The sequence below is a fragment of the Mesoplodon densirostris genome, chromosome 11, assembly GCF_025265405.1.
Source record: "Mesoplodon densirostris isolate mMesDen1 chromosome 11, mMesDen1 primary haplotype, whole genome shotgun sequence".
NCBI lineage: Eukaryota > Metazoa > Chordata > Mammalia > Artiodactyla > Ziphiidae > Mesoplodon > Mesoplodon densirostris.
In genome coordinates this window covers 14,509,169-14,526,645 of record NC_082671.1, presented here as the reverse complement: position 1 = coordinate 14,526,645, position 17,477 = coordinate 14,509,169, and the positions used below count along the sequence as shown (strand labels likewise).

At 36.6% G+C, this 17,477-nt stretch overlaps 1 protein-coding gene across 1 annotated transcript in view; it reads left to right on the top strand.

Annotated features, from left to right (window-relative positions):
• Window positions 1-14,502, top strand: part of SLC15A5 (solute carrier family 15 member 5) — a 71,765-nt gene extending 57,263 nt beyond the window's left edge. The window contains 2 exon segments of the mRNA XM_060114154.1: window positions 9,367-9,475; window positions 14,355-14,502. Of these exon segments, the coding sequence (XP_059970137.1) occupies window positions 9,367-9,475; window positions 14,355-14,502 (257 nt within the window).
• Window positions 14,503-17,477: the final 2,975 nt, after the last annotated feature.

Genomic DNA, 17,477 nt, shown 5'->3' with positions numbered 1-17,477 from the left:
AAAAATATTGAAAGCATATTTCCATGTCTCTCCAAAAGAATAAAAGCTCACTTTTAATAATTACTTGATATATTTCATTGCAGGGATGAATATATATCTTAATTTAATTTGCCTTTCCCTTCTTGAGGAATGTTTAGGTTGTTTCCCATTTTCTAATGCTACAAATATTACTAAGGTGAACATGTTTTATATAATATTAAAGTACATCAACTTATTGTCTCCATGGAATAGAATCCTGGATATGTGATTGCTTTCAATGAAGTTAAATATTTTAAAGAGTCTTGAGAAGTAAAGCCAAATTGTTTTCTAAAAGGCTACCTCAATTATGCTGCCAGTGTGGTAGGATAATACTTGTCTCAATGTATTAATTTCAGCCCTGAGAATATTACTATTTTAATCTTTGTTAATCTGATTAGCAAAAATTATATTCCATTGTTAGTTTAATTTGTGTTTTTAAGAACAGGAAATTGAAATTTTTAATGTTATGAACATTGCTATCTTTTTTTCATTCATAAAATGACATATCATATTCTTTGTCCATTCTTCTTTTGGTCTATTTGTGTTTTTTCTTATTGCTTTCTATGTCCTTGAAACTTTAGAGATATTACCATCATCATTTATTGCTAATATTTTCCCAGTTTTAACTAAATATTTAATTTTATAGATGAGTTTTTTACATGTGTTTTGCTAATATATGTAATCAATTCTATCAACCTTTATCACTGTGATTAATTTCATTGCATTTATCTATAGTTATGGAATTTTAGTAGATTAATAGTTTGAATAGAATTTTCTCATTCATGTGGACTTAATTTTCATGTTAAGTAAAGATAACACTTATTTGATTCAAATAAAAAAGTTGCACAACATAGTTTGATATATGTTGAGAAAGGTTAGTTAAACCAAAAATATTCCACAACCATAGGATAAATGAAATGAATCTGATTAGTTAATGATGTGTACTTTATTTTTATTTATTTATTTTTTTAAGATATTTTTTGATGTGGACCATTTTTAAAGTCTTTATTGAATTTTTGTTACAATATTGCTTGTGTTTTATGTTTTGGTTTTTTGGCCACGAGGCATGTGGGATCTTAGCTCCCCAACCAGGGATCAAAGCCACACCCCCTACATTGGAAGGCTAAGTCTTAACCACTGGACCACCAGGGAAGTCCTATGATGTATACTTTAATATAGCCTTAGTGCTCAGGTGATCTTAGGACTGTTTCAGGGCTATCTTTGCATCTTGTTCCTTTTAGTTGTCTCTTGATTTTAGCTTAGTATCACCCTCTTTTTAATTATTACAGTTTTATGATATATAATACATATCAGGTATTACTAATCATACTTCTTATGGTCATTCTTCATTTACAAAAATATAATAAATATAAGAATCATATTCCCTATGGTTTATACCTCCATATGAATTTTAAAATCATTCTTTTAGTTTTCCCCAAATCCTGTTTTTATTTAATAAAATAAGTAGAAGTTGTTAGCTAATTTTAGGGAAAAAAAATAAAAGCTTTTACAATAGTGTTCCGGCTAAGTGTATAACATTTTTAATTTATTCAATGTTTAAAAATTTAATTCAGTAAGATTATTTTCTTCATATATATTCTTAACATTTCTTGTTAGAGTTATTGTAGGCATTTTATGCTCTTTTTCTTTTTGTTATTATGAACTGAATCATTTTCCCTCATAACAACTCAATGAGATAATCACTATTATATAGGGAGATTATTCATGTTTATGTCTTCATCTTGCATCCAACTTCTTAAACTTTCTTAGTAAATTTATGAGAATATTTTAGTTGATCCTTTTAAGTTTATATCAGTATTCTCTAATCTTAAGATAAATATAATTTTTATCCTTATTTTCAATATTAACTCCTATGCTTTGCATCCTCATCAGTACACAGAACTTCCAGGGCAATGTTAATACCAGAAGACAGTCACATTTTATCTTGCTCATGATCTTACTATGAATTTTTCTCAGTTTTCTATTAAGCATATGTGTAGGTTTATAAAGATAATCTTAAATGATTTTCTTTACCATAAGAAAATGAAAATTTCTATTTCTTGGTCTCTAAGATTTAAATAAATCAGGTTAAATTTTATTGAATGCTTGTTAAACAGCTCTTGAGATCACCTTTTGATTTTTCTTACTGCTCCTGACATTATCGTATATTTAATTAATAGATTTTTCAATATGAAGTCATCTTAACATACATGGGATAAACAATCCTCAGTAGCATCAATACTTGATGATCTTTTGTTCTGGAAGATCCAGGGGAAAGGTTCATTTCTTCCATGAAAATTAAGAGTTGTATTCAGGACCTAATATCTCTTTAGAGAATCATTCTTTGTAATGTTTTCCTGCTATTTGCCGCCATTAAGATTTTTCATCTCTTCTTAGTTCTATTTTGGCAATTAATGTTTTCCTAGATATTCATCCTCCTTGCATAAGATTTTTTGACACTAACATAGCATACTCATAACTAAACATTGTTATTTCTTTTGATTCTTTTGTTGTGTATTTTGATTGGATTTGTCAGGGGTTTTGTTGTTACTGTTGTTACATTTTCCTGCAATGAATCAGCTCTTAGAACTATTTAATATACTTTAAGATATTGACTTTCTGTTCTATTTCCTTCCTCTTACTTTCCGTAGACTTTTTTAAAAGTTATTTTCTGATTTTTTGTGTGTTGAATGTTTAATTCATGTATGGTCATTCTTACTCTAAAAATGAAAACAGTGTGCCTTTAAATCTGTCTCCTAACAGGATTTAAATCTGTGTGCCTAAATTTGTAAATGCAATTTTCTCATTTTCTTTATTTTCTAAATACATTGTGATTGTGGTTTTCATTTCCTCTTTGATCAGCTAGTTATTTAGGAGCAGAATCTTCAATTTATAAGAATTTGGTTTGTTGTTGATATTACCTAAACTTCTATAAGTTCTATAACTTTTTTCTTTCTACTAAACAATGTGGTGGTCTTAATTAAATTCTTACCGATTGTATTATTCTTTTTTATTGAAGTATAGTTGATTTACAATATTGTATTAGTTTTCGGTGTACAACAAAGTGCCAATCACATTATTCTAATTCTCTACATTATTTTCCTTTTTGCCTATTCTATCAAAAATTGATCAAAGTGTGATGTATGTAATCATTCACAAGAATTATCTACCTGTTATTTATTTCTGTGTTTCCAACAGATTTTGTTATGTTTCATTACCTAAGGGATATTCATTGACATATATTCAATTTGAATTGTGCTTTTTACCAATATAAAAAGATCCTTGATGTCCCTTTGACATAGTTTTTCCTTGGAATTCAATTTTTCCTGAAATCAGTATTTTCTGCTATTTTATTTTCATTTTTGCCTTATGAGTTTCTCATTTTTTATTATTATTTTAACCTTTGTCATTTTGTGTTGGAGTGTTTTGTAAGCAACAGTAATAATATATATTATCATCACATTTCCTCCCTCATAGGGATTTTTTTTTCTATTTACTCATCTTCAAGGTAGAGATTTACTGAGAGGCAGTATCTACTAACTGAGAATGTATATGGATTTTCTTACCTCTGGTCACATTCCATATTTTTGCCAAAATCTTCTGTTAAGGTGCCCCATTAAAACCCAAGTTACTGCAACAAGCAGACTGCTGAGCTAAAGTGAGGACGTTATCTATACCATTTTCTGGTTCTCCAACACTCTGATCAGTGTGATTATAATTTGCAGTCTCAAGCATACGTGACTCTCGCTCACGTTCATCTGTAATGCTTTCCTTCTGAGAACTACAATGCCGTGCTCCCATTACTTCTTGTCTCAGGGTTAATGGAAGTTCCACTCCCCCAGGTATCAATAGTTTAGCAGCAGAGGTACTTGGCGCTGGGTACTGGTTAGAGGGATGTAGGGGAGGACTCCTCCTCCCCAAAACAGTAACTATGCATTAGATCAACAGCAAATACTATAATTCTGTCTAGAACTGACCTTGATTTCTGTGGTAGGGGCACTTCCTGATCACCTCCTATTCACCCCATTGGGGAGGGAAGAATCCTACCCCTACATAGCATAAGAAGGCTGAATACGTGGGCAGATGAGACTGACAGCAGTTTATTCATCACCTGTGCTTACAGCCCAGTGGACCAGAGCATGCCATGCCTGGCCCTGTGGGGTTGCACTGAGGAAGAGAGGGAACAAGCAGGGTCTGTGGCAACAAAGCAGTGAGGTGATCTCTGGTTCCAACAGGAGGATGTGATTGCTGGTCTGAATAATGTTGAAAGCTGGTAAGGAAGTGAAATCTGTTAGGCTGAGGATAGGGTGGAGTACAGCTCGTCTGGCTAATAAGGAACTAGCCAGGAGGGGACAATATCCCCGTGTGGGGAACATATCTGACAAAGGAAGCAGGGAAATGTACGGTCAGGCCTTTGGGGCCCTGTGACACTTAAGACGTAAAGGCAGCACACGAAATGTTAGGCCTTATAATACAGGGCATAAGATGGGACAGGAATAAAGTATGTTCCTCTTTTACCTCAGCAGCTTTGTGCTGTTTATAGCCTCATAGCATGTGTGGGTCACCGTATGTATTTTTCAATCCCATTCCAAAAACCTTAAGTTTAGTGTAAATTACCCCAAGAGTCTCATGATAGGTCGAGTCTCACGATAGGTCAATCCCAGGATTTAGGTGGAAAAGTCGTCTTGGGTATTTTAAACGGTATTTGGGGTAAGCTATGTCAAAGACTGCTGTCCAGACGTTTTTAAACTGTTGAGATGCTAAGGAAAGTCATAAAATTAGTAGTTCTGTTAGCGCCAGTAGGGGGCTGTATTCGTGCAGTGGTGAGGGTAAGAAGTGAGGATTCTGCTGAGTGATGATTCCCTTTACCTCTCTGTGCCTTCACCCTTTAGTCAATAACATACAAGAACTAGCTTAGATAAGTCCATAGTCTGTTTATCTCTAAAATGACCATGATCATTTAAGATAAATAGAAACATTGCATTTAGTATCTATAAAGTCTAATGCTTGAGAGTAATTACAGACATACCTCGGAGACATTGCAGGTTCGTAAAACAAAGCAATAACAAGTCGCGTGAATTTTTTTGGTTTAGAGTGCATATAAAAGTTTTATTTACACTGTACATTCCTTGTACTGTAGTCTATTAAGTGTGCAATAGCATTATGTCTAAAAAACAATGTACATATGGTCATAATAATAATTCCTTTGGGAAAATGGCACTGATAGACTTGCTTGACAAGAGTGGCCACAAACTTTCAGTTTGTAAAACATGAAGTATCTGTGAAGTGCAATAAAACGAGGTGTGCGTGTCTCCCTTACTAATCCATGAGCTCCTTTTCTTAAGCAACTTGGAATGCCCATTTCCTGGCACATAAAAATTTCTTAACAAATGATTTTCAAATGAACAAATAAACCTAGCTGAGCAAGAGATATTTGAGGAAACTGTGAGCAATGCCAAATATTTTGTAAGTGCTCTATTACCTCAACAGCCTAACACTCATTACTAACTAGCTGGTTATACAATTAAAGTACGTGACTGGGGCTCACTGTCAGCATTAACAAATAGCACTTTGTCATTCCTTGGACTCTTTATGTGGCTATTTTCTTCTCATGTTGATAACCTGCCTGTCCACCCCAGCTAAGACCTAGAGAAGTCTAGTCAGTCCCATTCGAGACCTAAAGTCTTCACTTTGTCTCCTTTTGCAAGGATATTCCCGATTTCAATCAGGTACTAGAAATGTCAGATGAAAAATGGCACAAATGTGAATTATGACAATAAAAGTTTATAAGCTCCTAAAATAAATTTATAGTACCTAAGAGCTGAGTCAACTGACAATGTTAAATGGAACATTTTACAACCAGTCCTGGGATAATGATAAAAAAAAAAAAAAAAAAAGGCACACAGAACATGAAGAAGTATCTAACAGGAAATGGGCCCAAGATCAAGCTCAGGCTATGTGATTTTGTATGAGCATCTCTAAAGAGGGGAGAGGTGATAACCTAATGCTTATGGGTGCCTCCTTTGTGCCTAACCCCCCACTTCTATTATCTCTTTTACTTCTCATAACAGCTCAGTGAGAGAGGTACTGCTGTCATTTTCAAGAGGAGAAACGAAGGTTGAAGGGGTCCAGTTGACCAAATGCCCAACAACAAAGCTATTAAATAATAGAGACTTCAAAAGTCTCTCTGATTCCAAAGCCCATACTATTTCCATTGGGTATATCTTTTTTTTTTTTCTTTTTGCGGTATGCGGGCCTCTCACTGTTGTGGCCTCTCCCGTTGCGGAGCACAGGCTCCGGATGCGCAGGCCCAGCGGCCATGGCTCACGGGCCCAGCCGCTCCGCGGCATATGGGATCCTCCCAGACCGGGGCACGAACCCGTGTCCCCTGCATCAGCAGGCGGACTCTCAACCACTGCGCCACCAGGGAGGCCCGGGGTATATCTTTTTATACCCAATGCTATCTCTTTACATAGACACAATCTCTCCATACATATAAAACAAATTTAAGCTTCATAAAGAATCTCTCTCTCCAACTTGATGCTAGTGTTTGTTCCATGTTATCAGTTCTGGTGACGGTTCTCTTTACCACAAAGCTTACCATGTAAATTAGCTATACAGTCAATGTTAAATTATCGAAAGGAGGCCAAAATATGGGGCTGGAATGAGCTCAGCACTAGGAAGAAAGCTGAACACGAAAATTATATTTAAGAAAGAATACTACTATATATAAAATAGATAACTAATAAGGATCTACTGTATAGCACAGGGAACTCTACTCGATACTCTGTAATGGCCTATATGGGAAAAGAATCTAAAAAAGAGTGGATATATGTATATGTATAACGTTCACTTTGCTGTACACTTGAAACTAATGCAACATTGTAAATCAACTATACCCCAATAAAATTTTTTTTAAAAAAGAAATAAAGAAACAATAGAGGAGTATTATCAGGAATCTGAACAGGTGGTATGGCACTCTTTCGTTTTATTTTTAAGATAATTCCGCTCACAAACTATCCTGTGTTACTCGTAAATTTCCACTGCCTTTAACTTTTCTAGTACGACATCCTCCTGTCACCCCACATGCACATAATGCCAAGTCACAGTGCTTCTCATGTGTGCCCACCCCGGCATCCCCAGTGACAGAGACGCAAGCACACCGGCATGCCCGGGGGATCTAGCGCCATCTCCTGATAGGCTGGTATTCGCTGTAATTGCACAATTTCTTGGAAATATTGTTTTACCTTTAAAGATCTTACAAAATTGGTATTCTTCTCCCTCAGCTGACTTTGTTATAGAATAAAGATAGTCTTTCCAGTTACTTGTTATGGACTAAAATGCATGCTCCGGGAAGAATTAATGCCATGTTAAGTCTGAAGCTTTGCATACTCTGTGCAAACTCCTTTTACTCTAGCCAGAGAAACACGGTGATAAAATGGTATAATCGCATGACATGCAAAGTGCTTATGTGAAATGAAAAGGACAAAAATATGAGTGGGATATTAACTCAAGAGAAAGAAGGAAAGAGGACTGTTTGAACAGGCTTAGCAGGATGGAGTAGTTCTTCCTGAAAATAAGTGTGATGCTATCTCACCTTACCTTGACCTCTCTACCCTGACTCCCCCATTCAAGTACAATCAAATGTTTAGTGTCTGTACACACACACACACATTAAGAGGGTTACGCAATACCCGACAGACAGACATAGAGGGAAACATTCAGGGAAATTTCTCCTAAATATCAGATAAAGGCAGCATGTCAATATAGCAATAAAACCATACATTTCCATTGTAATGGAACACAAATTAATAAAATGGGGGAGTGGAACTTACAAAATAGCTTTAAACTCAATACCAGATTTCATTATAGGTCCTAGACTATAATGGACACAAGCTAATTTTCATGGTTGTCCATAATAATAGTCATTGGGAAGTTAAATGACAGAAGAGAAGCAGCTTTAAATGGGAAATGGCACAATTATTCACAGCTGTCATGCTTATGCACTTGCTGACTATCAACCTTGAACAGAGCATTTAATTCAAACCCCATTTAAAAGTATACACTGTCAAGGGAGAGGCCAAGAACAATATTCTAGTTCAGGAAGCAACCCATAACCCATGTGCGAAAGATGACACTGAAGATCAAGTCTATTGGAATGTAGATGGATTGCTCACAACCCAATGTAGGAGCTGCTCCTGTAAAAAAGCAAGGAAATGCCAAGAATCTTGGCATCTGACTGTTCACAGATGATCCATTCCTGCTCTCATAATGCATAGCATTTTGAGGGGAAATATTCTGCCCATTCAGAACGGCAATTGAATTTACGTTTTCTCTCTGAAGATAGATTTTACCTTTTAATCAATCTTTTAAACTTCTGTAATGCTATATATGTGTGATATATTTGTTAATACTAAGATTCCATTCCTGTTTTTAAAGTATTGCATAAAAATAAGTGCTGCATGTATAATATGTATGATATAATACATCATATTTCATATAATGTATTTAATAATAATATCTCAAAAACCAACTGAAGAACAATTGAATGTGTGTATAAGACAGAGATAATATGGATATAGATACATAGGTGTAGATATGAAAAGAGAGTTCTAGCAAAGATCAAAGTAAAAGTCACAACTTAGGAGCAAAGTAAAAGAAATTACCTGAATCCTAATTAGTTTCATATATACTCAGTTGGACATCAAAAGGAAGTGAGGATTCCTTACTTAGGGGTATTAAACTGAAGGAATTACTCATCAGGTTAAAAGAAAATCTTCACATCAACCAGAGACTGCAAGTATTTGATCGACAGGGTCTGTGATATTATAACAAGGTAACACTGGATTATCTTATCTAAGTTATCAAAACAAAGTAATATCTGACATCTACATATATTATCTCACTAGCCTTACAATTAGCACATGCAACCAGCTATCTGGTGATGGTAAATATTTTTCATACATTCAATGTATATTTACCAAACAATCCCTATGGGGGTGCCAAGCACTGTTCTAGGTATTAGACATATAATGATGAAAAAGACAAATGTGGCTCCTGCAAATTAATAGCATAATCAGGGTTACTTTTATAACCCAGTTCTTCTGACACCTATATTGTATTATGCAAATCAAGTTTTTTTGACCCTCAAAACATTTGGCCTGCCTTGCTTGTTATTTTACTGTTAATTACAGAATTAAATGAATTTTAACTCTGAGTTTCAGATGTGCTTTTTTGCTTTGTAGATATTATTCAAGCGAATAAAGCTCTATGAATTATGGCATGATAAAATATTCACAGAAACTTACAGCTCCACAGTTGAATAACAATTACATTTGTTCCAAACAGGCAATTGGTTTCCAAACACATTAAACAAAGGCAATTTAGAAAGCTTCTTCTTCTTCTTGGCATCATTAACGTTGTTGAACGCCCTGGGATTCTGAAGTGTTTCACAAAGGTAAGTAAGTGTGTGGTAAGATGAACAATTTCTGAGTCCATGAAAGTGTGATCTGGGAGCCATCACTGAGCCAATGGGAATCCTGTATTCCATGACTGGACCAGTCAGCATATTAGAGAAATTTAACAGATATTCGGAGCAAGACATTTCCATTTAGACTTCACTTTTTCTTTACTTTTTTTTTTAACATTTTTATTGGAGTATAATTGCTTTACAATGTTTAGCTTCTGCTTTATAACAAAATGAATCAGCTATACATATACATATATCCCCATATCTCCTCCTTCTTGCATCTCCCTCCCACCTTCCCTATCCCACCCCTCTAGGTGGTCACAAAGCACTGAGCTGATCCCCCTATGCTATGCAGCTGCTTCCCACTAGCTATTTTACATTCAGTAGTGTATATATGTCCATGCCACTCTCTCACTTCGTCCCAGCTTACCCTTCTCCCTCCCCGTGTCCTCAAGTCCATTCTCTACGTCTGCATCTTAATTCCTGTTCTGCCCCTAGGTTCTTCAGAACTTTTTTTTTCTTTAGATTCCATATATACGTGTTAGCATACGGTATTTGTTTTTCTCTTTCTGACTTACTTCACTCTGTATGACAGACTCTAGGTCCATCCACCTCACTACAAATAACTCAATTTCGTTTCTTTTTATGGCTGAGTAATATTCCATTGTATATATGTGCCACATCTTCTTTATGCATTCATCTGTCGATGGACACTTAGGTTGCTTCCATGACCTGGCTATGGTAAATAGAGCTGCAATGAACATTGTGGTACATGACTCTTTTTGAATTATGGTTTTATCAGGGTATATGCCCAGTAGTGGGATTGCTGGGGTGTGTGGTAGTTTTTTAGTTTTTTAAGGAACCTCCATACTGTTCTCCATAATGGCTGTATCAATTTACATTCCCACGAACAGTGCAAGAGGGTTCCCTTTTCTCCACACCCTCTCCAGCATTTATTGTTTCTAGATTTTTTGATGATGGCCATTCTGACAGGTGTGAGGTGGTAACTCATTATAGTTTTGATTTGCATTTCTCTAATGATTAATGATGTTGAGCATTCTTTCATGTGTTTGGTGGTAATCTGTATATCTTCTTTGGAGAAATGTCTATTTAGGTCTTCTGCCCATTTTTGGATTGGGTTGTTCATTTTTTTGATATTGAGCTGCATGAGCTGCTGGTAAATTTTGGAGATTAATCCTTTGTCAGTTGCTTCACTTGCAAACATTTTCTCCCATTCTGAGGGTTGTCTTTTTGTCTTATGTTTTCCTTTTCTGTGCAAAAGCTGTTAAGTTTCATTAGGTCCCATTTTTTTATTTTGGTTTTGATTTCCATTTGTCTAGGAGGTGGGTCAAAAAGGATCGTGCTGTGATTTATGTCATAGAGTGTTCTGCCTATGTTTTCCTCTAAGAGTTTTATATTGTCTGGCCTTACACTTAGGTCTTTAATCCATTTTGAGTTTATTTTTGTGTATTGGGTTAGGGACTGTTCTAACTTCATTCTTTTACATGTAGCTGTCCAGTTTTCCCAGCACCCCTTACTGAAGAGGCTGTCTTTTCTCCATTGTATATTCTTGCCTCCTTTATCAAAAATAAGGTGACCATATGTGCGTGGGTATATCTCTGGGCTTTCTATCATGTTCCATTGATCTACATTTCTGTTTTTGTGCCAGTATAGACTTCATTTTTTCCATTGGTCCTTATAATAAAATAGTTCTTTGCTCAATTCTAAAACAAGATTTTTTTTTCTCCACCATATAGTACCATTTTAGAGTTAGAAATAACCATATCAATAATAAGAATGAATGAGTCATTATCATTAAAAGCAAATATCATTAAACAAATAGCTAAAAATCTAATGATGCTTAAGATTTGGATTCCATTCAGGCCTTTAAATCAGCAGTGACCATTTCAAGGTCAATAACAACCTTGCAAAATCATTTAGCCAGTCAGTCACCTGAGACCATTCAGTGGCTTAATATGTATTATCTCCCATCCATCCATTGCCAACCTGTCTTCCTCTCACTGACGCATTCTTGGATGGCTGTGTCCTTTTGAGCAAATTCTCTAACCTCTCTGAGTCTCTGTTTTCACACATGTAAAATAAGGAGAGTAATTCCAACCTTTTGTGGGCCTTGTAGGGAGATGAATTTTGATAAAGGACCAAGTTCGATGTCTGCCACATAGCAGGAACTAAACAGATTTTTATTTTCCTCACTTCTTTTCATTCATTTATCTATTTAGTATCTCATCTATTGCCACTTATTCCTTGCCTGAATTATTCTTTTGTTCATCTAAAAAATCTCTTTTGGAGCATCAGTTGTGTGATAGGCACTGTAATAAGTTAGAAGGACATAAAGTCAGTATCAGTAAATGTTTATGTCACCTGTGTCCCTGCTCTCATGGAGCTTACGGTCCAGTATAAGAGAGGTACTTAAACCTCATGCAAGACAGAATTAATGACAAAATCAAAAGTCTTAATGGCTCCCTGAATTTTAAAATTTCTTAGCTTCCGAAGTGTATATTATCGAAGTGACCCTCCAGGATGCATAATTTCCCTAAAATGCCTGTCTCATTCTTCGATTGAAAACCAAATTAGAAAGTCAGATTCTTGCAGAAGGATTCAACAGAAATGTCCCCAGCTTTGCAGCAAAAAGTGTTGGCAACAAAAACTGAAAACGAAGGCAAGACCTTTCTCCCCTCTGTCCATCACCTCCAAGCACGAGTGGTGCCCATCCAGTAATTCTCACAAACCTGCATTGTTTCTCAATTTCAGTTACGCTCCCACTGTAAGAGTTGACCCTGTCTTTCATGAAGTAGTTTAAAAGGCAATCTCTAGAGGCAGCCCAGTTGAATCCAGTCCCACAACTTAGCTGCACAAACTTTAAGCTGTTTAACCTTGCTAAGCCTCAATTTCTACTTTGTAAAAAGGAAATAATAAGAATGGTAACTGTGTCATAAGATTGCTGTGAGGATGAGTAAATTGCCAAAGTGTTAGCAGTAATAATAATGGCCTCAGATGTTGCCTTATGCTCCCTTCTTTTTATTCTTTACCTAGACTCATGCTGAGATATGGTTAAGATGAACATGATTGTGGGCTGAATTCAGGTAGAACTAGTGCTGGAACCAAAAACCTACTAGCTCAGAGACTGATTCATTTATTCATTTATCCATTCATTTAACCAACATGTTAAGCATTGTTCCAAGCACTAGAAAAATAAAACCAAAGAAAACAAAGTACTGGTCTACATGGAGCTGGCACCTAGTACTCAAAATATTTAAGTATGATTCTTCTGTAATTGTCGAGCAAGTGAGTTACTGTAAAGTGAGAGATGGTGGATGGAGTTGGGGTTCAGAGAAGGAGGCAAGAATAAAAAATACAAAGAACCAGAGATTGAAGGAACCAAAGATGAAAGGAACTAAGGGATAATGTAGGGTTTATTCAGAAAGAAATTGGATTCTTACCAAATCTTCTCCATCTCCTGTATACTTTCTTTTCTCCTGCATACTTTTTGAGGGAAGGTAAAAAAGAGAGGGTGAAACAAAGCATGAAGGAAAGAAATTAATTTTCCATGTGTTGAGCATTTCTGTCTTAAGCAGCAGGTTTGTCCCCCTCCCTGTTATGGAGATCATACCATTCCACTTTATAAGTAAGAAAACTAAAGTGAAAATCTAACTAAGTAAATTGACTAAGTTCACACAAGTAGGATTCAAACCCTAGTTTGTCTCCAAAGCCCATACACTTTCTCCTAGACTCTGCTGCTTCTAAGTGCCATAGAGGAGCCCTTTTCCTGCTCCCTGACAGCCCCTTAACTCTCGTGGGGGAGGAAACCAGTCCCTTCAGTTCAACTAACTATACCCACCACCACCTGTTGATCAGCCTCCACAAGAAAAGAATGTGTGTCATGTGTCAGAAGAAAGGAGAATCTGGAAAATTTGCCTGCAGAGATTAAGTAGCTAGAACCAACTACATTAGTTCAAAGGCACACATTGCCTTGGGTATCTATTTCCCACTGGGATTCTTATGGCCCTTGACCATTTGTTCATTCAACCAATATTTATTGTACATCTGCTATGTACCAGGCACTCATCAAGGCACTAGGAATACAGCAGTGAATAAAGCAGTCTGAAATTCCTCTCCTCCTGGAACTTCTTCAAAAATGTTTAAGAAATAAGTTGCCTTTAGAGGCAGCATGCCATAGAGGGAAAAGGCCAGGACTCTGAATAAGAGAGTCCTGGTTTCAAACCCAGGCTCTGCCAACTATTACTCATACAAACCCTAAGCAACTTATTTAACCTCCTAGAAGTTCAGTATTTCTGTCTGTGAAATGGGGATGGTTCCACCCTTCCAGGGTTATAGTGAGAATTCAGTAAGTTAGGGTGAGCACTGGGCCCTAGCATGCTGCCTGGCACTTAGAAGATGGGAAATCCAGATTTTTCTTGAGTCAAGGATAGAGGGCACACACTTAAAAAATATGTTCATGGATTTTTTATTTGACAGTGGTGTTTTCCACACAGTCTCAGCACCGAATTTACAAACCTTCAGTGCATCTGATAAATCTTTCGAGTCCTGCCGCCGTGAAATCTACAAGGTTGATAATTCCAGACTTTCCAGTTCTCTGTCAGACTCACTGCAGGTTGTAAAAGAGCGCCATCTAAAGGTCCTCATCAGACACCTTAATATGTCCTAAAACTCCTTTTGTCATTTTATAAAGACTGTTCTGGTGAGCAGTGCTCTTAAATAATCATCACTGTTGTGCCAGTATCTACGGGCCTATAATAAAAGGAAGACAAGCACGGGGGGAAGGCAAATGATTTATCAAGTCATCTACATCTGGTCCTAAAAAAAGCTTTCTTTCTTTCTTTTTTAGATATTGTAATCTAAATCATTTTAATGCCCAGAACATCAGTGGAAGTAATCTTGAAGAAACACTTCCCCTCCATGAAAGGTCTCTGAAATTTTATGGCAGTACACAGGAATTTTCTTCAAGTATTGATCTTTGGGAAACAGCCCTATGAAACTTTATTTGACTCAACCTGTCTTATGAGCAGAGTATTCCCTGTTTTCTTCTGCTAGACACTATGCGTTTTAGTTTTAGAGCTAATATGTGTGAGGGTGGCCTTATGAATATTATCTGTGTACTTTACAAAGACTAATTATGACTCCTCTAGTCATAATTATGACTATTACGCTTTTGCATTAACATGCTATGCCTTTGAATTAATGAATTAATTTCAAAGTCTAAGTAATTACTCTCTGACAACAAAAAGTTAATATTTCCTATGCATCACAATATTTTAAAACTTTTTACAATGGTTTGGCCATTAAAAGCACCCTATATGACATTTTTTAGTTTTCATGTGTCCGTAGGCTCAAAATAACAGTATGTTAACATTCTTTCTTTCAATGCATTTATTGAGTACTTACTGCATGCCAGGCATAGTGATCATATACTGTCTATGTCAGAGTAAATAATAAACCTATACACAATTTCACTATACTTCATCTTGCTATTACACTATCAAGTTATAATTAAGGAAATAGTCTCTGAATCCAAGAGCAGCATTACTAAAATAGAGGTCCTTACCAAAAAGAGAATATTCACATACTGAAGAAACTGTAAAATAAATGTAAATGATGGAATTACTGAGATTGAAGGAAAGAAGAAAATTACGGAAGGTTAAATGAGTGTGGGGGGAAGGGCAAGTGATCAAATCAATCAGGGATGCTTAAAGAGATTCCCTAGTCCGAAGGACGTCTTTTAGTCTCCGCTGCTACCAGTTCAAACGCACTCAGAAAATTATCTTCTAAAAGAGATTTCTCCCGTATAAGCAAAGAAATGTGAAAAAAACTCATTTAAACCAAAAAAAGGCAAATACAACTAGTGTCCCAAATCTTTGTAGCAGTGCTTGTCAAAGTTTTGTTAAGGACCCCCTGCTTCAGGCAACTCTTTCTGGCCCCTACCATAGACTGCTTTAACCCAAACCTTTTTCCAGGAATCGGCAGTTCTAACAAACCTTCCCAAGTCTTAGGCTCCCTGAAATCTGAGCACCGATGCTTTCCGGGACAGTTCAAGCTGGATAGGAGAGGGGTGTTTATCAGTTGATTGCAAATGATTCTGCAGTTAAGCACCTCCCTTGTGACCTAAAATATTTTAGATCTGTAGAATAAAAGGTTTACACATCTTGATTAGGTGTGATATGCATTTTTAATTGCAAAAGAACAGCTGTAAAGCACCAGGTGTTTCTCTTACTCAAACTATTTTTTGTTTGTTTGTTCTGAGGACAAATGAAAAGACAAACTCTTACAGACAAAAATTCTTGCCCTATAACTTTTGCAAATCCTTTTGTTTCCCAGCATTTGTTCTCTGACAAAACAGTGAGGCCAATCCTTGATCTTCCTTAGAATCTTTCTTTGCTGCAAAACGTTAAATGCCAAGTTTGCGATTTGGGTTTAATGAACACCCCAAAGATCAAGAAACCTTTAAACATCTCGTCTCGGTACAAGTCAGAAGCTCTAACGGTCCCTCTCACCATTAGAAAAAGGGTTTGCCTTATTTTGTTTCCCACCCGCCACCGCCCCAAATTTGCCTTCCTCTCCTTAATTTCTACATCATAATAGAAAAAGGTGCTCATTATGATTTCACTCGTCCTTAGAGATGAAAAGAGAGCTACAGAATTATAAAGATGACCCTAAGCGAACACCAAAAGAGCTTAGAATCCTCACATCAGGGCTGACGCTCATGATTAGCTAAATTGCAGGAACTACACACGCTTCCATTGGAAACAGGATGCATTCATGCACCAGTTTCTTGTCTAGTGCTTAGCAACATTATCACTGAGCACCTGGAATAGTTTAGGCATTAAGTGTAATTGGTTTTGCTTTACATAAATCTGTAGCTTTGTAAATAAGCGGAGCATTTCAGCTTCTCTGTAACACCAATTAACTTAAAGGGATGCGTTGTTTGTAGGAGACTGCTGGGTTCCGTACTGTATTTCTCCAGGAATGTGTTCATTGGCTGGCAAAGTTCTGTGTCCCTGCAGTGTTCCATTGACTCCCAGTCACTTGGTGTCAAGGGTCTGTACCCAGCCACTCATTTGCTCCCTTTTCCAGTTGTAAAAGATTGGGAAAATGAAGTCTTCCCTAAGAAGCATCTTCGGTGCTCTATTTCTGTCCAAGAGGGAGACCTGAAAGGCAAGGTACTTGAAAATGTTTTCTGTGACCTGCAGAGCACAGATCTGACCCCAGCTGATTCTGTCCATAACTGACGTCCACATCTCTTTCCTCTTTCTTTTTTTCTTGCAACGCTTCAATCCAATGCAGCCAAAAGTCACTGCATTGAGACTGTATATAAAATTAAGAAAACCATACTTTTATTATGTAAATTTGCTAGTGAAAATGTTTCCATCAGAGGGACTTTCTAAAATAACACTCAGAAATCTGCTCCTGCGAGTTGGTAAATCTTTTCAAGCTTCTGGGATATTACCCCTCATCTCTTGACTCAGCTTAATCCCTTCTCTCTCATATCCCCTTCAGATAATCTTGATATATAGCATCATTCCATAGCATTCATGCCACTCTGGCCAACCTCTAATTCTCTTGGTTTCTGAAAGTGTTTTGTCGACTATCAGAGTAACAGTATCACCAAAATACAGCTCATGATTCCAAAAAGTTTCCTACTAATATTATGTGATTTACAAATTGAAGGAGGGAGAAACACCCCTTCTGAAAACTCTCAGGATCCCTTGTTGGATGAGAAAAGAGCTTCAGCATTAGGACCGTGAACCAGTCCAGTGGTGGGCATAGCCCATCACCACTGCTAGAGAAGCTGACATACAATTACCGGTCACAGGCTTATGGGTAAGGTTCTTAAATGAAATCAACAGCCAAGTGATGACAGCACACAGGTGCTGCTAACATTCAGGTCTGCTTGTAGAGAACAGGGAAATGAAAGGACCCACTCATAATGACAACCCTTTACACTTTACAAGTT